The 23492-nt window shown below is 38.0% G+C and overlaps 1 protein-coding gene across 1 annotated transcript; it reads right to left on the reverse strand.

The window, feature by feature from the left end:
- Positions 1–2249: 2249 nt before the first annotated feature.
- On the reverse strand, positions 2250–3188 carry LOC116599595 (olfactory receptor 52A1-like). The gene has a single exon (XM_032359502.1). It carries the CDS (start codon positions 3186–3188, stop codon positions 2250–2252), a length of 939 nt encoding a protein of 312 aa, XP_032215393.1.
- Between the last annotated feature and the right edge of the window lie 20304 nt (positions 3189–23492).

Consider the following 23492-nt stretch of genomic DNA (forward strand, 5'->3'; position numbering starts at 1 on the left):
TGGACCTATTCTTATTGATTTTGAGGGGGTTCTCTGCACCTCCTGGATTTTGATGCTTGTTCCCTTTGCCATATTAGGGAAATTCTCTCCAATAATCCTCTCCAATATACCTTCTGTTCCCCTTTCTCTTTTTTCTTCTTCTGGAATCTCAATTATTCTAATGTTGTATCGTCTTATGGTGTTGCTTATCTCTCAAATTCTCCCCTCATGGTCCAGTATTTGTTTGTCTCTCTTTTGCTCAGCTTCTTTATTCTCTGTCATTTGGTCTTCTATGTCACTAATTCTTTCTTCTGCCTCATTTATCCTAGCAGTAAGAGCCTCTATTTTTTATTACACCTCATTAATAGCTTTTTTAATTTCAACTTGGTTAGATTTTAGTTCTTTTATTTCTCCAGAAAGGGCTTTTACCTCTCCAGAGATGGTTTCTCTAATATCTTCCATGCCTTTTTGAGCCTGGCTAGAACCTTGAGAATCGTCATTCTGAACTCTAGATCTGACATATTACCAATGTCTGTATTGATTAAGTCCCTAGCCTTTGGTACTGCCTCTTGTTCTTTTTTTGTGGTTAATTTTTCTGCCTTGTCATTTTGTCCAGATAAGAAAATATGAGGGAGCAAGTAAAATACTAAAAGGGTGGCAAAGACCCCAGGAAAATGTGCTTTAACCAAATCAGAAGAGACCCCAAATCATGCTGGGGAGAAAGGGGATAAAAAGTTCAGAGAAAAAAAAAATTGAAAAAGAAAACAAATAAAGAAAAAATATAGAAAAGAAAAATATATGTGTGTATATTAGAATGGTGACTAGAACAGGGTCACCCCCTTAATTTTGGGAGTATTTTGGTCTCTTAGAAGAAACTATCTCCCCAAATTTTAAAGAATGAAAACCATATATGAGGGTAAACACAATGAAGGGATGGAATATGCCTATAAAAATGAAAAAATTTTTTTTTTATTTTTAGAAAAGGATTTGATAAAGTAAGTTGGGTGGGAGAATAAAGAAAAAGAAAGTGGAGAGAATTTGCTTGGGCTGGAGACTAGAACAAGCCCAGAGCTAGATTTAGGGTATATTTTGATCTATTAGAAGAAGTTGTACCCCAAATTTTTTAGAAGAAAAACTCCTATGTGTATATAGAAAATAATGGTAGATACAATGAAGGATAAAATATGACTATAAGAATGAAGGTTCAAAAAAAGATTATTGTTTGTTTGTTTGTTTTTTTATGAAAGGTATTGTTAAGATAAACGAGCTGAAAAACATTAAAAGAGGAAAGGGTAAAAGTTTAAAAAAAATTAAGCAGTAGAAAGAAAATACAATTAAAAGAAAAATTAACTGCAAGACAAAAGAATCATGGGAAGAAAGCCATGAATTCCATGCTTTGCTTTCTCCTCCTCTGGAATTCTGCTATTCTCCTTGGTAAGTGGACTTGGTCTTGGCTGGATTTCTTGTTGATCTTCTGGGGGAGAAACCTGTTGTACTGATTCTCAAGTGTCTTTGTCTGAGGCAGAATTGCACAGCCCTTATCAGGGGCCAGGCTAAGTAATCCGCTCAGGTTCGCTTTCGGGAGTTTTGTTCCCTGAACGCTTTCCACAGAGTTCCGGCGGATGGGAATGAAAATGGCGGCCTCCCAATCTCCAGGCCAGAGGAGCCCAGAGCTCCTCTATCCTCAATCTAAACAATGAGTCCTGGGTGCATTTAAACTCATTGAAAGACACATATTTGTAATCCTTCTGAAGAAGGATACTTAAAGGAGCAAGTTTAATTGGGAACTAAAAATAAAGAAAAGGGGAAATGGTGCATATTCACTATTTTGCTCCTTCTACATTTCTCAATCTCATTACTCAGTAGAATCGAAATTCCATGACTGATAGGTGTCATGGGCTATGATGTGACAACCATTTAAAAAGCAGGAAAAGGGGCACCTGGGTGACTCAGTGGGTTAAGCCTCTGCCTTCAGCTCAGGTCATGATCTCGGGTTCCTGGGATTGAGACCCCATCCAGCTCTCTCCTCAGCAGGGAGCCTGATTTCCCCTCTCTCTGCCTGCTGCTCTGACTACTTGTGATCTCTCTCTCTGTGTCAAATAAATAAATAAAATCTTTTTAAAAATATAAAAGGCAGAAAAATTCACAAAAGAATTAAATAGAAAACTCAAGCATTACAATTAACATGCATTTTTGTTATTTTATTTAGTTTTGAGAAATTGTTACTATTGCATAAAGGAGAAGGCTGCAGGTGATAAACTCATTGGATTTTATGAACACAACATCTTTACTACGTGAATGCGGATCTGCTTGGTCTTGGCACCATAGACAAGTGGATTGAGAAAAGGGGGGACCAGCAAGTAAAGACTAGAAAAGAGAATGTAGATATAAGGGGGAACGTGAGCACCAAACCTATGTGTGAAGAAGGAGAAGAAGGCAAGGAAGTAGAGCTGGAGGAAGACACAGATATGGGCAATGCAGGTATTGAATGCTTTCCACCGAGCCTCCTTCTGGGGCAAACGAAAAACTGTAATAAATATTTGTATGTAAGACAAAGTGATGAATATCAGGTCAAATCCTGCAACAGAAAATGCCACAAACAAGCCATAGATTTTGTTGACCCGTACATTTTCAGCAGCCAGCTTCACAATGGCCATGTGTTCACAGTAGGAGTGGGAGATGATGGTTGTATGGTAAAACTGAAACCGACATTTAATCAGTACTAAAGATGGGGCTACCAGAATGGCAGCTCTAAGTGTTACAACAGCCCCTATTTGGGTGACCAGCTGGTGGGTGAAGATGGCAGTATATCTTAGTGGATAACAGATGGCCACATAACGGTCCAGAGCCATGGCCAGGAGGATGCCTGACTCGATGCACTCAAAAATGTGGATGAACCCCATTTGAAGCAAGCAAGAATCAAAATAAATCTCTGGCACATGAAACCAGAAAATGCCAAGCATCTTGGGCACAATGCTTGTGCCAAGTACAATATCTGTAACTCCTAGCATGCCTAGGAAAATATACATGGGTTGATGGAGGCTACGTTCTGAAATGATGATGATCAGAAGCACGGAATTTCCAATCAAAGCGAAGAGATACATGGCACAGAATGGAATCCCGATCCAGCACTGCACAGACTCTAGGCCTGGGATCCCTATTAGGGTCAACACAGAAGGCAGGAAGACTGTAATGTTGGATATGGACATAATGTTTTTGGGTCTTCAGAACCAAATGAAAGAGTATCTCTGTCAATGGTATTCTTCTTCTCTACTCCTTTTTTTATCCAAAGTTGTCATAGTGAGTCTCTCTGATTCTGGCAAAAGTCTAAGGTCATATCATCCATTTCACCTGTATTATTGATGGAAAAAAGACTTGATCATTGATGCACCTCACTGTTTTGAGGGAGGACGTCCCCAAGCACTAGTCCACAAGAAGAGATTAGGTGTATGGCAGGTCAAATGCATTAGAACCACCAGATCATCTGAGTAAGGGAATCAACTGCTGGGCCTGTGGACACAATATGTCCTTCTGAACCTGTGGACAAAATAATAATGTTTGCTTATTCCGTTTGCAAATTGACCATTAATCAGATTTTCATAAATCTCTCCCTATCCCAAATTGCAGGTAATCCTTAGGACTATTTTTTCCCCCACTGTCTGAGTCAGGAACTGTTAGTCTGTACAAGCAAATAGTCAAACTCTATGCAGTATGATGTTATCAAGGGCTCATATGAAAGAGAAGAGAGTTAGAAACAACTCCACCCAAGTGCATAATATACTTAGATATCTATATCTGTCTATATATTATATATCTACATATGAATGGATATTCTTTCAAAAGAATGTGAGGTAGAGCTTGAGAAAAGATTCAAATCCATGTAATTTTTACAATCTGGATCAAAGTTACATATTATTTTTTTAGAGATAGCATCTTGCAATTTATTTATTTTTTAAAATAAATAAATTTTATTTATTTTAAAAAATAAATTTAATAAAATAAATTTATTTTTTAAAAGATTTTATTTATTTATTTGACAGACAGAGATCATAAGTAGGCAGAGAGGCAGGCAGAGAGAGAGGGGAAGCAGGCTCTCTGCTGAAGCAGAGAGCCTGATACAGGCTCAATCACGGTGTCCTGAGATCATGACCTGAGATGAAGGCAGAGGCTTAACCCACCGAGGTACCCAGGCACCCCTTCAATTTATTTTTAATTCCAATGTAATAGTCATAGTATTATATTAATTTCAATTGTCCAATATAGTGATTCAACAATTCCATACATTACTCAGTGTTCATCAAAGTAAGTATGCTCATTTTTTTATTATTATGTTATGTTATGTTGGTCACCATACAGTACATCATTAGTTTTTGATGTAGTGTTCCATGATTCATTGTTTGTATATAACACCCAGTGCTCCATGCAATACATGCCCTCTTTAAAACCCATCACCGGGCTAACCCATCCCCCACCTCCTCCCCTCTAAAACCCTCATTTTGTTTCTTGGAGTCCATAGTCATAGCTTCCTATGGTTTGTTTCCCCTTCCAACTGCCTCCCCTTCATTTTCCCCATCCTTCTCCTAATGTTTTCCATGCCATGTTTTACATTACTAGTAAAACTGTATTTTATTTTGTCTTTATTACTAACATGGAATTCACTAAAATGAGTTGTATACTTAAAATAGCAGAAATTCTGTAATACCCATTTCAGAATAACTAGAAGCAAGAAATATCTAGGAGACAAGGAAATCCTGAGCAAAAATGTAGAGGCAAGAGGACTCATTCTTGCTTACTAAAGAACATAAGCAAATGGGTAACTTAGCCAGAATAGAGGTTAGTTTCTAGGGTTTAAAGTGTTTTCATTTACCAATATCAAAAGATGGGTACATTTAGGCTTACTGATTCTCAATAATATTCATATCACTTAATGCTTTGATCATTATGGAGCTTAAGCATAAAAAATGAATAGAAAATAAAGGGGTGAAAGATAGGTTCCTTAGAAGGGAGTCCAATCTAGAAGAAGAAAAGGAACACAGAGGGCAGACTTTGGGACACCAGAAATGATTCAGGAAAAGGCTGTAGAACCATTTAATCATAATTTGATCAGCACAGTTCACTGATGACTGAATTTTCAAAAGACTTGGGCTCTTAGTCCCCATATCAGAATTCTTCTAGAATAAAGATCGTTGTTTAAAAAATTGCATATCTAGAATCACGACATTCTCAAGTCATATAATAGAAAAATATTTGTTGTCCTTCAAAAAAAAAAAAAAAACAGGGTTCAGTTATGTCATTCTTTCCGAGACTCTCCAACACAGTTGCTATATGTCAGCAAGTTCATGATCACTTAACCATATGCTGAATAGAGATCCTTCAGTAGCAGTCCCATTGTTTGACTTATTCAAGAGACAGGAGCTGCCATGGGAGCATTACATGACAGATATGGATGGTGGGAAGGCAAGGGAGAGGATGTAAGTGAATACAGGGCAGGTGGGAAGGAGTGGTAATCACTGGAGAAGCTGGTTGGTAATCACTGGAGAAGCTGGTTGGTAATCACTGGAGAAGCTGGTAGTGAAGCATTATGAGGTAAATCTAGGGATAGTGAGACTTCCTCACCCTTTGTTGTTGGGAACCTGTTCTGCTCTTACCCGACACCTGAAGACCACCATCAGTCTTCATAGCCCTATTCCTCATTGCTTACCTCTCATCCGTCTTTCTTCCTCCCAAGATCCTGGTCTCATTCCCTGGTTATCATGTGCTGGGCAGTGCCTCTTCTTCTGTCTCCACCCTAAGTAATAGCCCATGTAAAAGTCATGAACTCTGATCCATTTGCTGCTCGGGCCATATCCAATATATGGACAACTCTGCAATAGCCTTTCCTTCTTTTCTTCTGTCCCTACAAAACAAATTTGACCTTATCCTATTAGTCTTTCCAAGATCATGTTGGTGGATTCATCCTCCAACAAAACTCACAGCAAGGTCTGTATCATGCTGAGGCAGCCACATAAATTTATTGAGCTTGAATTGTAGAAGAAAACTATTGAATACCAATTAAAATATTCCCCAGTGAATGTGGAGGAGACAGTCTGAATATGATCTGAGGGATTTCCTCACCACTAGGCCAGTCCAGAAGGCTCCCAGCAGCTCAGAATGATACCCTTTTGGATCTATTCACAGCTAATGTCTCAAATCATTTCTATAACTTGCAGAATTGCACTAATCTTCTCTTTTCTTTTCCCCCACAGGGTAAATGTAGAGAAACTAATATACACAGGTTGTATTTTTATGAGTTCAGTTCCTTTTCTGCCATCCTCATTTGGAATAACTTCTAAAGAACACTTAGATGTGGGCATGTTCCTATGCCATGAATTCTATAAATGTCCTTAGGACCCTTTGTTCACTAAGGCACGTCTGGAAAGAAAAGTCTTATCCACAATAGCTCTTTATCACACATTTACTCTCCTTCTCTTGCAGTCTTAATCCTGAGATTTTTATTCTATTGAAGCTATTTTTGTAAATTTAATGTTATTCTCACAATGACCAATTATGATGTACATTTCCAAATCCTACCATACTAATTTTAGAATTATTTGTCCAGCTTTGTGGGAAAAAAAAGTGGATTGTATTTTGTTAGGGATAACATTGATTGTGTAGATTGCTTTGGGTAGTATAGACATTTTAACAATATTTATACTTCCAATCCATGAACATGTAATGTTTTTCCATTTCTTTGTCTTCCTCAATTCTTTCATAATTGTTCTGTAGTTTTTAGAGTATAGATCCTTTACCCTTTTGGTTAGGTTTATTCCTAGGTATCTTATGGTTTGGGGTGCAGTTGTAAATGGGGTTGGTTCTTTCATTTCTCTTTTTTCTGTCTCATTGTTAATGTATGAAATGAAACTGATTTCTGCGTATTGATTTCATATCCTGCCATGTTGTTGAATTCCTGTATGAGTTTTAGCAATTTTGGGGTGGAGTCTTTTGGCTTTTTCACATAAAGTATCCTGTCATCTGAGAAGAATGAGCATTTGACTTTTTTTTTAATTTATTTTTTATTTATTTTTAGCATAACAGTATTCATTGTTTTTGTACCACACCCAGTGCTCCATGCAATCCGTGCCCTCTCTAATACCTACCACCTGGTTCCCCCAGTCTCCCACCCCCCACCACTTCAAACCCCTCAGATTGTTTTTCAGAGTCCATTGTCTCTCATGGTTCACCTCCCCTTCCAATTTCCCTCAGCTCCCTTCTTCTAACTCCCCATGTCCTCCATCCTATTTGTTATGCTCCACAAATAAGTGAAACCATATGATAATTGATTCTCTCTGCTTGACTTATTTCATTCAGCATAATCTCTTCCAGTCCCATCCATGCTGATACAAAAGTTGGGTATTCATCCTTTCTGATAGAGGCATAATACTCCATAGTGTATGTGGACCACATCTTCCTTATCCATTTGTCCGTTGAAGGGCATCTTGGTTCTTTCTACAGTTTGGCAACCGTGGCCATTGCTGCTATAAACATTGGGGTACAGATGGCCCTTCTTTATAATTTGAATTTTTTTAAATCTTTTTTTGTGGTCTGATTGCTGAGGCAAGGTTTCTAGAACACAACGGTGGTGAGAGTTGGCACTCCATCCAGTTCCTGGCTTTAGGGGAAAGGTCTTAGTTTTTGCCCACTCAGAATGATGTTTGCTGTGGGACTTCCATAGATGGTTTTTATGATATTGGAGTGTGTTCCTTCTATAGAGGTAGGTGGAACTGGAGGGCATATGATGAGCAAAATAACTCAATCAATGAAAGACAAGTATCATATGTTTTCCCTCTATGTAGAATATAAGAAACAACAGAGATGATCATAGGGAAAAGGAGGGAAAATGAAATGGGAAGTCATCAGAAAGGGAAAAAAACAGGGGAGACTCTTAATCATAGGAAATAAACTGTGGGTTGATAGAGGGGAGTAGGGTTAGAGGATGGGGTAACTTGGTGATGGGCATTGAGGAGGGCATGTGATATGATGAGCACTTCTTGTTATATACAACTGATTAATTATTGAATGCCACACCTGATCAATGATGTTCTATAAGTGGGCTAATTGAATTTAATAAAATTAATTAATTAGTTAATTAGTTAGTTAGTTAATTCTACCATGCAGAATCCTGAGCTAGTTGTTGACCATCTGGTGAAATTTCTCTCCATTCCTCCTTTTTATACCTTTCTTCCTCTTTTTTTCCACTCTTCCCTCAGAATGCAGGTATTTTATGCCTCATAGATGTGGAGAAATCATGTCATCTGCAAGGAAAAAGAAGATAAATATGCTTTCAAATGTTTAGGAATATAGGAAGAATTCATATGTCTTTTATCATTAGAACAAATGAATTCTAAGAAATACTTATGCACATGGTACCTTTCTCCTTGACATGATTCACCTGGTTTCTAGACTTTCTCTGCTAACTTAAGAGGGACTCGAGGTAATAGAGATGCTGGCAAATTTAGGATGAATCCTTTCAGTAGGATGGAGGAGGCATTCACAATAGATATTGGGGAGAAGAGATAGAGATAAAAAGAGGACCTTAGATGCTCTTTCTAGAATTTTGTCTGTGAAGGAGACAGATACAATGGTACAGATTCATGTTGAATAGAATTAATTCAGAGGTCAGATTGGCACATATTAGCCAATCATTAGCAAAGTTTTGAGTCACTAAGGAATAGTTTAAACTAGCTTATCATTTTGTTTCCCTCCTCTTCTTCTATTGATTTTATTTAAATTTTGTTGTCCTCCAATCTTCTATCCTGAGTCCCTTAAACTATACATTATTGCTGGGAATAGTATCTTCTCAAAATAACTGGGGTATCAATTTTATTATGCCAACTCTTATAACAATATTTTCAGCACATATCCTAACTCTGTTCCTGATTTGGCATGTCATACTCTAAATTTCTGTTCATGTTGAACTTACTTTGAATGTTGGTTCTGACCTTTATTTTGCTTTAGAATGGATAAACAACTGTTTTCCACTTTGTTGTAATATCATGAAATACTTTCACAAATAGATCAATAACTATATGTTTTCCTTTTTTTCTGAGTTTTTGGGTTTTGGGGGGTAAGTTAACGAATCATCTTTAAAGGATCATTCAAATTTTTTCTCAGAAAAATTGATACGTATTCACTATGAAGCATATGCCAATCTGGCAATGTTTTTAATAGAAAATTGACTTAGTAGTAATTGATCTAGTAGTAAAACCAATTACCTCAATTTCCTGTCCATCTTTTTTTTTTTATTTTTTATTTTTTATAAACATATATTTTTATCCCCAGGGGTACAGGTCTGTGAATCACCAGGTTTACACACTTCACAGCACTCACCAAAGCATATACCCTCCCCAATGTCCATAATGCCACCCCCTTCTCCCAACCCCCCTCCCCCCAGCAACCCTCAGTTTGTTTTGTGACATTAAGAGTCACTTATGGTTTGTCTCCCTCCCAATTTCATCTTGTTTCATTGATTCTTCTTTTACCCACTTAAGCCCCCATGTTGCATCACCACTTCCTCATAACAGGGAGATCATATGATAGTTGTCTTTCTCTGCTTGACTTATTTCGCTAAGCATGATACGCTCTAGTTCCATCCATGTTGTCACAAATGGCAAGATTTCATTTCTTTTGATGGCTGCATAGTATTCCATTGTGTATATATACCACATCTTCGTGATCCATTCATCTGTTGATGGACATCTAGGTTCTTTCCATAGTTTGGCTATTGTGGACATTGCTGCTATAAACATTCGGGTGCACGTGCCCCTTTGGATCACTACGTTTGTATCTTTAGGGTAAATACCCAGTAGTGCAATTGCTGGGTCATAGGGCAGTTCTATTTTCAACATTTTGAGGAACCTCCATGCTGTTTTCCAGAGTGGCTGCACCAGCTTGCATTCCCACCAACAGTGTAGGAGGGTTCCCCTTTCTCCGCATCCTTGCCAGCATCTGTCATTTCCTGACTTGTTGATTTTAGCCATTCTGACTGGTGTGAGGTGATATCTCATTGTGGTTTTGATTTGTATTTCCCTGAATGCCGAGTGATATGGAGCACTTTTTCATGTGTCTCTTGGCCATCTGGATGTCTTCTTTGCAGAAATGTCTGTTCATGTCCTCTGCCCATTTCTTGATTGGATTATTTCTTCTTTGGGTGTTGAGTTTCCTAAGTTCTTTTTAGATTCTGGACACTAGTCCTTTATCTGATATGTCGTTTACAAATATCTTCTCCCATTCTGTCAGTTGTCTTTTGATTTTGTTAACTGTTTCCTTTGCTGTGCAAAAGCTTTTGATCTTGATGAAATCCCAATAGTTCATTTTTGCCCTTGCTTCCCTTGCCTTTGGCGTTGTTCCTAGGAAGATGTTGCTGCGGCTGAGGTCGAAGAGGTTGCTGCCTGTGTTCTCCTCAAGGATTTTGATGGATTCCTTTCGAACATTGAGGTCCTTCATCAATTTTGAGTCTATTTTCATGTGTGGTGTAAGGAAATGGTCCAATTTCATTTTTCTGCATGTGGCTGACCAATTTTCCCAGCACCATTTATTGAAGAGGCTGTCTTTTTTCCATTGGACATTCTTTCCTGCTTTGTCGAAGATTAGTTGACCATAGAGTTGAGGGTCTATTTCTGGGCTCTCTATTCTGTTCCATTGATCTATGTGTCTGTTTTTGTGCCAGTACCATGCTGTCTTGATGATGACAGCTTTGTGATAGAGCTTGAAATCCGGAATTGTGATGCCACCAACTTTGGCTTTCTTTTTCAATATCCCTTTGGCTATTCGAGGTCTTTTCTGGTTCCATATAAATTTTAGAATTATTTGTTCCATTTCTTTGAAAAATATGGATGGTACTTTGATAGGAATTGCATTAAATGTGTAGATTGCTTTAGGTAGCATAGACATTTTCACAGTATTTATTCTTCCAATCCAGGAGCATGGAACATTTTTCCATTTCTCTGTGTCTTCCTCAATTTCTTTCATGAGTACTTTATAGTTTTCTGAGTATAGATTCTGTGCCTCTTTGGTTAGGTTTATTCCTAGGTATCTTATGGTTTGGGGTGCAATTGTAAATGGGATGGACTCCGTAATTTCTCTTTCTTCTGTCTTGTTGTTGGTGTAGAGAAATGCAACTGATTTCTGTGCATTTATTTTATATCCTGACACTTTACTGAATTCCTGTATAAGTTCTAGCAGATGTGGGGTGGAGTCTTTTGGGTTTTCCACATATAGTATCATATCATCTGCGAAGAGTGATAATTTGACTTCTTCTTTGCCGATTTGGATGCCTTTAATTTCCTTTTGTTGTCTGATTGCTGAGGCTAGGACCTCTAGTACTATGTTGAATAGCAGTGGTGATAATGGACATCCCTGCCGTGTTCCTGACCTTAGCGGAAAAGCTTTCAGTTTTTCTCCATTGAGAATGATATTTGCGGTGGGTTTTTCATAGATGTCTTTGATGATATTGAGGTATGTGCCCTCTATCCCTACACTTAGAAGAGTTTTGATCAGGAAGGGATGCTGTACTTTGTCAAATGCTTTTTCAGCATCTATTGAGAGTATCATATGGTTCTTGTTCTTTCTTTTATTGATGTGTTGTATCACATTGACTGATTTGCGGATGTTGAACCAACCTTGCAGCCCTGGAATAAATCCCACTTGGTCGTGGTGAATAATCCTTTTAATGTACTGTTGAATCCTATTGGCTAGTATTTTGGTGAGAATTTTCGCATCTGTGTTCATCAAGGATATTGGTCTGTAGTTCTCTTTTTTGATGGGATCCTTGTCTGGTTTTGGGATCAAGGTGATGCTGGCCTCATAAAATGAGTTTGGAAGTTTTCCTTCCATTTCTATTTTTTGGAACAGTTTCAGGAGAATAGGAATTAGTTCTTCTTTAAATGTTTGGTAGAATTTCCCTGGGAAGCTCTCTGGCCCTGGGCTTTTGTTTGTTTGGAGATTTTTTTCATGACTGCTTCAATATCCTTTCTGGTTATGGGTCTGTTCAGGCTTTCTATTTCTTCCTGGTTCAGTTGTGGTAGTTTATAATGTTTCTAGGAATGCATCCATTTCTTCCAGATTGTCAGATTTGTTGGCGTAGAGTTGCTCATAGTATGTTCTTATAATTGTATTTCTTTGGTGTTAGTTGTGACTTCTCTTTCATTCATGATTTTACTTATTTGGGTCCTTTCTCTTTTCTTTTTGATAAGTCTGGCCAGGGGTTTATCAATCTTATTAATTCTTTCAAAGAACAGCTCCTAGTTTCATTGATTTGTTCTACTGGTTTTTTTTTTTTTTTTTTTCGTTTCTATTTCATTGATTTCTGCTCTGATCATTATGATTTCTCTTCTCCTGCTGTGTTTAGGGTTTCTTTCTTGTTCTTTCTCCAGCTCCTTTAGGTGTAGGGTTAGGTTGTATAGCTGAGACCTTTTTTGTTTCTTGAGAAAGGCTTGTACCACTATATATTTTCCTCTCAGAACTGCCTTTGCTGTGTCCCACAGATTTTGAACCATTGTGTTTTCATTATCATTTGTTTCCATGAATTTTTTCAATTCTTCTTTAATTTCCTGGTTGACCCATTCATTCTTTAGAAGGATGCTGTTTAGTCTCCATGTATTTGGATTCTTTCCAAATTTCTTCTTCTGATTGAGTTCTAGCTTCAGAGCATTTTGCTTTGAAAATATGCAGGGAATGATCCCAATCTTTTGATACCAGTTGAGACCTGATTTAGGACCGAGGATATGATCTATTCTGGAGAATGTTCCATGTGCACTAGAGAAGAATGTGTATTCTGTTGCTTTAAGATGAAATGTTCTGAATATATTTGTGATGTCCATCTGGTCCAGTGTGTCATTTAAGGCCTTTATTTCCTTGTTGATCTTTTGCTTGGATGATCTGGCCATCTCAGTGAGGGGAGTGTTAACGTCCTCTACTATTATTGTATTATTGTTGATGTGTTTCTTTGATTTTGTTATTAATTGTTTTATGTAGTTGGCTGCTCCCATGTTAGAGGCATAGGTATTTAAAATTGTTAGATCTTCTTCTTGAACAGATCCTTTCAGTATGATATAGTGTCCTTCTTCATCTCTTGTTATAGTCTTTGGCTTAAAATCTAATTGATTTGATAGAAGGTTTGCCACCCCAGCTTTCCTCTGTTGTCCATTAGCATGGCAAATTGTTTTCCACTTTTCACTTTAAGTCTGGAGGTGTCTTCGGGTCTAATATGAGTTTCTTGTAGATAGCATATTGATGTTGTGTGTGGTTTTTTTTGTTGTTATTTTGTTTTGTTTTTATCCATTCTGATATCCTGTGTCTTTTGATTGGGCATTTAGCCCATTAACATTCAGGATAACTATTGAGACATATGAATTTAGTGCCATTATATTGCCTGTAAGGTGACTGTTACTGTATATTGTCTCTGTTCCTTTCTGATCTACTACTTTTCAGGTCTCTCTTTGCTTAGAGGACCACTTTCAATATTTCCTGTATAGCTGGTTTGGTGTTTGCAAATTCTTTCAGTTTTTGTTTGCCCTGGAAGCTTTTTATCTCCCTTTCTATTTTCAATGATAGCCTAGCTCGATATAGTATTCTTGGCTGCATGTTTTTCTTGTTTAGTGCTCTGAATATATCATGCCAGTTCTTTCAGGCCTGCCAGATCTCTGTGGATAAGTCCGTTGCCAATCTAATATTTTTACCATTGTATGTTACAGACTTCTTTTACCAGACTGCTTTCAGGATTTTCTCTTTGTCACTAAGACTTGTAAATTTTATTATTAGGTGACAGGGTGGACCTATTATTGTTGATTTTGATGGGGGCTCTCTGTACCTCCTGGATTTTGATGCTTGTTCCCTTTGCCATAATAGGGAAATTCTCTACAATAATTCTCTCCAATATACCTCCTGCTCCCCTCTCTCTTTCTTCTTCTTCTGGAATCCCAATTATTCTAATGTTGTTTTCTCTCATGGTGTCACTTATCTCTCAAATTCTCCCCTCATGGCCCAGTATTTGTTTGTCTCTCTTTTGCTCAGCTTCTTTATTCTCTGTCATTTGGTCTTCTATATCACTAATTCTTTCTTCTGCCTCATTTACCCTAGCAGTCAGAGCCTCCATTTTTTATTACACCTCATTAATAGCTTTTTTGGTTTCAACTTGGTTAGATTTTAGTTCTTTTATTTCTCCAGAAAGGGCTTTTATCTCTCCAGAGACGGTTTCTTTAATATCTTCCATGCCTTTTTCGAGCCCAGCTAGAACCTTGAGAGTCATCATTCTGAACTCTAGATCTGACATATTACCAATGTCCATATTGATTAGGTTCCCTAGCCTTTGGTATTCCCTCTTGTTCTTTTTTGTGTTTGTGTGTGGTTAATTTTTCTGCCTTGTCATTTTGTCCAGATAAGAAAATATGAGGGAGCAAATAAAATACTAAAAGGGTGGCAAAGACCCCAGGAAAATGCACTTTAGCCAAATCAGAAGAGACCCCAAATCATGAGGGGGAGAAAGAGGATAAAAATAAGTTAAGACAAAAAAAATTAAAAAAAAAAGAAAACAAATTTTAAAAAATATAAAAAAGAAAATATATATATTAGACTGGTGACTAGAACAGGGTCACCCACTTAATTTTGGGAGTATTTTGGTCTCTTAGAAGAAACTACCTCTCAAATTTTTTAAAGAATGAAAACCATATATGAGGGTAAACACAATGAAGGGTTGGAATATGCCTATAAAGATGAAAAAAATTTTAATTTCTAAAAAAAGGAATTGATAAAGTAAGTTGGTTGAGAGAATAAAGAAAAAAAAAAGTGGAGGATTTTGCTCAGGCTGGAGACTAGAATAAGCCTGGAGCTAGATTTATGGCATATTTTGATCTATTAGAAGAAAAAATTTTTTAGAAGAAAAAACCCTATGTGTATACAAAACATAAAGTTAGATAGAGTGAAGGATAAAATATGACTATAATAATGAAGGTTCAAAAATGATTATTATTATTTTTAAGAAAGGTATTATTAAGATAAACTAGTTAGGGACGCCTGGGTGGCTCAGTTGGTTACGCAGCTGCCTTCGGCTCAGGTCATGATCCCAGCGTCCTGGGATCGAGTCCCACATCGGGCTCCTTGCTCAGCAGGGAGCCTGCTTCTCCCTCTGCCTCTGCCTGCCATTCTGTCTGCCTGTGCTCGCTCTCCCCCTCTCTCTGATAAATAAAAAAAAAAAAGATAAACTAGTTAAAAAATGTTAAAAGAGGAAAGGATAAAAGTTTAAAAAATTAGAAGAAGAAAAAATAAAAAAATAAAAAGAAAATAAAATAAAAAAGAAAAAGAAAATTAAAAAAAAATTAAATTAATGCAAGACTAAGGAGTCATGGGGAGAACGCCATGAATTCCATGCTTTGCTTTCTCATCCTCTGAAATTCTACTGTTCTCCTTGGTACGTGAACTTGGTTTTGGCTGAATTTCTTGTTGATCTTCTGGGGGAGGGGCCTGTTGTAGTGATTCTCAAGTGTCTTTGCCCCAGGCGGAATTGCACCGCCCTTACGAGGACCAGGCTAAGTAATCCGTTCAGGTTCACTTTCAGGAGCTTTTGTTCCCTGAATGCTTTCCGTAGAGTTCTGGAGGATGAGAATGAAAATGGTGGCCTCCCGGTCTCCAGCCAGGAGGAGGCAAGACCTTGGGGCCCACTCCTCAGTGAGCCCTCAGAGACAAGCGCTCAATCACTCCTGTGTCCCTGGCCTCTGGCTGCGCTCCGAGCTCACCCAGCCTGCCACCGGTTCAAGATAACCCCGAGCTGAGAGCTCACTCTTTGGCCCTGTGTCTGTAGCCGGCTTCCCCGTTCTAATATCTGCAAGCTCTATGACACTCAGACACCCCCAATCCTTCTGTGACCCTGCGGGATCTGAGGCCACGCTGACCCTTGTGAGGGCTTTACCCCAGTTTAGCCTCTGGAGTGATGTCCCTTTATGGAACGGAACGGACTTTTAAAAGTCCTGATTTTGTGCTCTGTTGCTCTCCTGCTTGCTGGGAGCCAGCCCCCCCCCCACCCCCCGCCATGGTCTATCTTCCCATTGCTTTGGATTCACTTCTCCTCCGGTCCTACCTTTCAGAAAGTGGTCAATTTTCTGTTTCTAGAATTGTTGCTCTTCTTCTCTTCGGTCTCCTGTTGGATTTGTAGATGTTCGCAATGGATTGATGAGCTATCTAGCTGATCTCGGGCTACCTAATGTAATCTCAGCGTGCTACTTCTCTGCCATCTTGACTCCTTCCCCCTCCTGATGTCTTTTTCTACATGTCCTTGCTGAGCAAAAATCAACTTCTTACCTGTATTTTCTAGGATCCTGAGGATATTTAACTAGTTGAGAGAAAAAAAAAGACATAGGATGTTCATAACATGGTGAGGAAATGGGGAGCTGGGTATTTATAGCCCCTCTGGACATCTCTTGGACTCAAGAGTGTCAGCCCCCAGAGGAGTGAACTCCACTCACTCCTGGAAGGAGAGGGCCCAGGCTGGCTTCAGGGAGAAGTGCCCTCACCCCATCCTTCCTAGTACCGCGTGTGCAGGTTGTCATATGCACAGCACTCTCACACACCCAGCTTAACACACATTTTCCATTAAACATGCAGTTCTCCTTTGTGTGGCAGAGACTCCTGCTAGTGCCATCACAGCCTGTTCCATGGAGTCATCTGCAAATGGAGATGGTCAAGGCCACATGTAGAAGCATTGTATGCCTTTTAGAAGGCTGATAATACTGAATTCTGGCATCTTATTTACTTGACATTTTAAGGCTCCTTGGCTGTCTCTCTCTTCCATTGGTCACCTCGTAGAATTAGTATCAGAAAGGTCAAGAAATGTCATTAGCTACTATAGAGATTTTTATTTGAATTCTTTAATTTAAATTCAATTTAGGCAAATATAGTACATCAGTAGTTTCAGAGCTAGTGTTCCTTAATGTCCATCACCCAATTTCTTTGGCTTTTTATTTGGATTTTATGTTCTCTGCTTGACCTTTTATTTTTCTATTTCTTTTTCTTTTTAAACTTTCTTAGTCTTTATAACTATTCTCTAAATGCATTGGGATTACCTCGATTTTTGGCAAAGGTTATAATTACAATTTTAGTTTCAGTTTTCTTTTATTGTTGATTTTGCTTTTTTTACTTTTCTGCATGTATAAAACATTTTTTTGTTTTTCATCTATCACTGATCCTTATTTTGTTTTATCTCTTGGTTTTCTTTTTCAATTCTTATTACAGTATTTTCATCATTCTCTTTTGGGCACTGTGGAAGGTAATCTGAGAAGATAATTGTAATCACACCCTTTTCTGTGGGTGGATACCTCTGTATAATTCAAAGGGGATCCTAAGTCTCCTCCCGTTGAACCTGGGATGATAGTTGTTTTGACCAAATAAAGTGGCTGGAATGATGGTGGTGTTTGCAATTTACTGAGCCAAAAGTAGTAAGTCTGGGAACTTCGACATTGTTTCTTGTCACCTGTGTTAGGAGTAGGACCACAATGGGGTTAAACCAATAACATGAAGGAGCTATCCCCATGGGGAGAGTATGTACATGAGCACAAAGGCACCAGGCATGGGAAAGCAATCTGTGGACCTTGCAACTCAGTGGAGTTCCAAGCCAGATGCTGTCCCCTGAGTGACCATAGCCTTCTCCTTGAGGAAACAACCATATAGTCAAACTCAAACTGGATTGTTGACCCACAGAATTGTGAGAAAGGATAAATCATTGTTATTTGAGACAATGAGCTTTGGGGTGATTTGTTACACAGCAGAAAAGAATGAAAATGTAGTAAATATTTCTGAAATGATTTTGTCTTTTTCTTCCTAACCTGACTTCAAACAGTTCTTAAATCACAGGATTTATTTCTTGTCTATTTCTGTTCTGTCTTTATTTTCTTATTTTATGCCCATATCTACAAATGATTCCCAATGATAGATTGGAGAGAGATAATCTACTTTCTCTGTGACACATGTGTGCGTGATTGTGTGTATGTGTTTTCATGTAGGTGAGATGGAAGGCTTATTAGCAGAAACATTTTTATTTTAATTATATATCTTCTATATAAACTCTTCATTGAAATATCTCATGGTTTCCTGGAATGTCAAGCATAGTTCTTTATAAAAGGGCCAGGGGATTCTAGTAGGGTAAGGTGGTTTACAAGTTTATCGTCTACTTTAGCTGACATCCATTTCTTTAAAAAAAAAAAAAGAAGAAGAATTTTTTTATTTGTTTGTTTATTTGAGAGAGAAGGAGAATATGAGCAGGAGAGTGGCTAATGGAAAAAGGAGGGAGAATCTTCAAACATTCTCCCTGTTGAGTACAGAGCCTAGCTCAGGGCTCCATCTCAACCCTGAGATCAGGACCTCAGCCAAAATCAAGATTCAGTGCTTAAAGGACCATACCACACAGGCCCTCTGACACCCACTTCTGTCATTGTTTGTCCTGCCACAAAATCAATAATTTCTTAAGACTGTTTTCAATACTTTTTTCCCTGGACTTTCAACACTTCCTTTAATTTCCCCTCTTGAAGAATATCTGACTCAAAAATGTATGTTCTCACTATTTTACGTGGGGGAGGGGACTCTCTTTTTTGGCATGTGTGTTGGGAGCTGGTATTTTCAGTGCTTCACTAATAGTAGCTACTGCTCCCCAACCTTCTTTCCCTAGATAATCCTTTTCTCATAGGACTTCTGGAGCTGTTTGATTTTGTTTATTTCCCTACACATGAAAATATGGGTAGTTATGTTTGCTCTTCTTGTTGCTCCTTATATGTTGAGGGAAGGAAAGAAGTCCATGGCCGTATTTTCAAGGAAGTGACTACCATTAGCATCAGGAGGTTACAACTTCCTTCAACATTCTGAAGATATTTTATGCTATCTTCCAGATTCCTGCATTACTGTGGTAATTAGCAGTGCCATTCTATTTCCAGGCCTTCAGGTATTGGCTGTTTATCACAGCCTTTTTTTTTTTTTTAAGATTATTTATTTATTTATTTATGTGAGACAGAGTGATGGAGAGAGTGCAAACTGAAGGAGAAGGAGAGGGAGAAGCAGATTCCCCACTGAACAGAGAGCCAGAAGCAGGGCTTGATCCCAGGACACCCAAGATCACAACCTGAGCCAAAGACCAGCACTTAACTGACTGAGCCACTCAGGTGCCCCTGTTCTTAACTGCATTATTCATTTTCCTTTCAAAGCTGCTAGTGTGTTCTCTTCCTCCCATTTTATATTAAATTCAATGAGTTAATTAAAATTAATAAAATTCAATGAGTGAGTGTTGGATTTTGTTAAACAACTGAACCAGTGTTGGTGTGTTATTATTAACCAAAGTCCACAGTTTATATTAGGGATCATTCTATCTTCAGTTCTATGCTTCTGACAAGTACATGTTTTCTCCCCACTATCCAAAAGTAGAGCATTCTTATAAAACCTTTCCTGAGCCATAATGGCACCAAGCAAGAAACATTCACCATGAGTTCACATGGAAAATTTGCTGAGCATTCCTGGACCCCAAAATAACTGCTCTTAGAGTTTTCTGGTACCTTAGGACATATCTTGCTAACAGAGGCTCAAAATCAATCGGGATAAAGCACAGATGCTCACTGACACTGTGTGAAACTACGAGGTTTTGATACAATGATGTGGATGGAGTGTTCTTCCTGGGAGAGGAGCTTGGTGGAGCTGCTCTCGCTGCCTCTGTAACGGCTCAATGCAAAACACACACTGAAAACTAGTTTTGATTTTCACCTCTTTTATAAAAGTGGAAATACTCTTCAGATTTCTTTCAGGTGCTGAAATCAGGTGCTAATGTAGGTCTTTCATAAGAGCTAAATGGAATAACATGAACTATCTAAAATTATGGGTTCTCAGTACATAATGTCATGTACCCACCATTACAGTATCACACAAAACACTTTTGTTAGCCTACAAATTCACTGTGCCCCCCCCATTCATGTCTTTCTCCCTCTTTCTGAACTCCTGGTTACTCTGAACTTTATATTATTTCTGTAGTTTTGTCTTTTCTGGAATGTCATGTCCTTGCAGTCATATAACTAACCTTTTCAGGATGGCTTCTTTCATGTAAAAATATGCATCGAAGGTTCTTTCTTATATTTTCATATCTTGAAAGCTCTCTCTTATTTTTTCAAATCAAGGAATAACATTGTATTTTATGGAGATACCAGAGTTTGTTTATCCATTCATCTCACGTGCTTCCTATTCCAGGCAATTAAAAAGAAACCTGATATAAAGATTCATGTTTATGTCTTGGTTTGGGCATATGTCTTCAGCTCTTTGGATCAAATATCTGGGGTGGTAAGAATATGTTTAGTCTTCTCCTTTTTTTTTTTTTTTAAGATTTTATTTTATTATTTATTTGACAGACAGAGATCACAGGTAAGCAGAGAGGCAGGCAGAGAGGAGAGGAGGAAGCAGACTCCCTGCTGAGTAGAGAGCCCGATGCGGGGCTCGATCCCAGGACCCTAAGATCATGACCTGAGCCGAAGGCAGAGGCTTCAACCCACTGAGCCACCCAGGCACCCCAAGAGTATGTTTAATCCCATAAGAAACTCTGAGACTCTTCCAGAAAGGCTGTAATTTGTATTTTCACCAGCAATGAATGCGAATTCCCTGTGACTCTTCATCTTTGCCAGCATTTGGTGTTGTCAGTATTTTTAGGTTTTAGCCATTCTAATAGGTGTTAGTTGTATCTCTTTGTTTTATTTAGTAATTTCTTCATGACAAAGGATATTGAGCATTTTTTTCATGCACTTATTTTTATTTGCATGTCTTTTTGGTGGGAAATATCTTTTCAGATCTTTTGCCCAACTTTTATCTGACTTCTTTCTTTCCTTTTTGTTGAGTTTTGAAACTTCTTTGTGTATTTGATCAAATGTTATGTTGCAAATATTTTCTGCCCATCTGTGGCTTCCTTTTATTTTTCTTAACTTACTATGAAATTATATATATATTTTTCTCTTTTAGGTACTTCGTTGATACTTTCAAGTTGGACTTCTGTCCTTTTGTTCTGGGAATATCCTGTACAATTTTCTAATAAATTCCTAATCCTCATACATCCCACTATATATTTTTAAATATTTTATTTTAATTTTATTTGAAAGAGAAAGAGAGCTCTTTTCTCTCTTTCAGCACCTGAAAGAAATCTGAAGAGTATTTCCACTTTTATAAAAGACGTGAAAATCAAAACTAGTTTTCAGTGTGTGTTTTGCACTGAGCCGTTACAGAGGCAGCGAGAGAGGGAGCCCAAGGCATGATTTGCAAAATCCCAGGACCGTGGGATCATGACTCAAGCTGAAGGCAGATGCTTAACCAACTGAGCCATCCAGGTGCCCCCTACCTATATATTTTTTTTAATTGTTTTTTTTTTAATTTTTTATTTTTTATAAACATATGTTTTTATCCCCAGGGGTACAGGTCTGTGAATCACCAGGTTTACACACTTCACAGCACTCACCAAAGCACATACCCTCCCCAATGTCCATAATCCCACCCCCTTCTCCCAAACCCCCTCCCCCCAGCAACCCTCAGTTTGTTTTGTGAGATTAAGAGTCACTTATGGTTTGTCTCCTTCCCAATCCCATCTTGCTTCATTTATTCTTCTCCTACCATCTTCTGAAAGTCCTGTTGGTTTTTTTTTTTTAATCTCTCATATTGCTGTTTACTTACATATAATCTTTTGTGTGTCTATATATTTCTTAATAATAGTATTCTGTTCTTCTCTCAAAGATCTAGTATGATGGAGTATTTCATTAGGAGTATAATTAGGGGATTATTTTCTTTTTAACTTTTATTCAGTACACTGAATAAGCTCTACTCTACCCCCACTGATTTTCTTTTTAAAAATTAATTTTGGGTGTGTGATTTTTGCATCAGTGGATTTAATCTCACCCTTGGTATATATTTGGTGTCATATTCTAATGTCATGGTGAGGGACCACGTATCTAGGAAGGATTTCCATGCATATAGTGAGATGTGTAACCTGGTCAGTGACATTGTACTCTCCTGAGGAAGGAGGTTACCAATTCAGTGAGCAAATACTCAGATGTCAGTACATTTTAGTTGTCTCTTTGGAGGCAGATTTATGAAAACTCATCCTAAAATTGCCTGACAATGGAATATCAGTCTGGCTGGTGTTTTAGAAGATGAGCATCAACAATTTTTCTATGGGCTTCAATATTCGATAGGTATTATTCTACCAATCCCTCTCTGTTATATGACCCCTCATTCCTAGCATCCTTTGTACCCAGTGCCTCTGTCTCTGGATCATTGTTAACTCTGCCACTACAGAGACCAATCATTTTGCTAGAACTCAAATGGGTTCTGGATACTCCAGTTCACAAACCTTACACACACCTTCACCTTTTCCACCATTTTCAGTGCTACCCTGTCTATAATACCTGATACGAAATTCCTGTGTTTGTCCGGGATTGTCATGAACAGACCATTTTCTCCTCATGGGTATCATCTGTTGTGGGCACCTAGGTCTCAAAGTTACCTATCCCAGTTACCTTTAGGTATATCTTAATGATCCATATTTATATGATTTGTTTATACATACTCTGCCATTATTTCACAATATCTCTGTGTTGCACCATGATTTTAGTGAACTTTAGAGAGTTACAGAAATGAAAATATACATTCAATCTGCTGGGCTTGCTTGTAAATTGACACTTTCATATTCCTTAACTGTATTCCTTAAATTTGTATTTTATTATTAAATGAAACACAGAAAGGTACATACGTAGATACAGCTTGGCTACTTACTTACCACAAACTTGACAAAAGTCTATAACCATCATTCCGACCAGAAAAGAGAGCACACCAGCATCCCCAAAGCCAATATAGATTCTGATTCTATAGGGCTGGACTAGCGCCCTAGAATATGTGTTGTCTACAAGCTCCCAGATGGTGCTGAGGCTACAGAACCAGAATCTACACTTTCAATAGAAAAGCTTTAGGACATCAATTTCCACTGCAAAGGGATTCTCAACTGGGTTGGTATTATATTTAAATTTCTAAGAGAGTATTCTTAGAACATGGGACAATTTCCATTACTCATCAGGAGATATCTGTTCATTCCTCTACCAGATTCTTTCTTTTTGAAGTCACGATTGCAAATATCCTAGGAAACAGACATAGAATCAAGTAGAAAATTGTCTAAGTCTATTCAACAGTAAAGTTCTGAGAGATCTATGAAAGTTAGCAGGTACAGTATATAGTAAATATTCAGCCCGTGGATTTATTACCAGGAGGTTATTTTCACTAAAAACATGTTTCCTCACTTCTAAGAATCACTAATCTCCCCCTTTCTGGACCTTAGCTTTTTGATGTGAGAACAAAATGAATACCAACGGAGGCTTGACTTTCTTACTTCCCACATCTCGCTTTGGTCACCTCACCCGACCTTTAGCTCTAAATATCCCTTTAGTTAAAGGAGCAGTGGACCATGACATGACAGGCTTCCTGTAAGAAAA

The sequence above is a fragment of the Mustela erminea genome, chromosome 9 (genome assembly GCF_009829155.1).
Source record: "Mustela erminea isolate mMusErm1 chromosome 9, mMusErm1.Pri, whole genome shotgun sequence".
Classification (NCBI taxonomy): domain Eukaryota; kingdom Metazoa; phylum Chordata; class Mammalia; order Carnivora; family Mustelidae; genus Mustela; species Mustela erminea.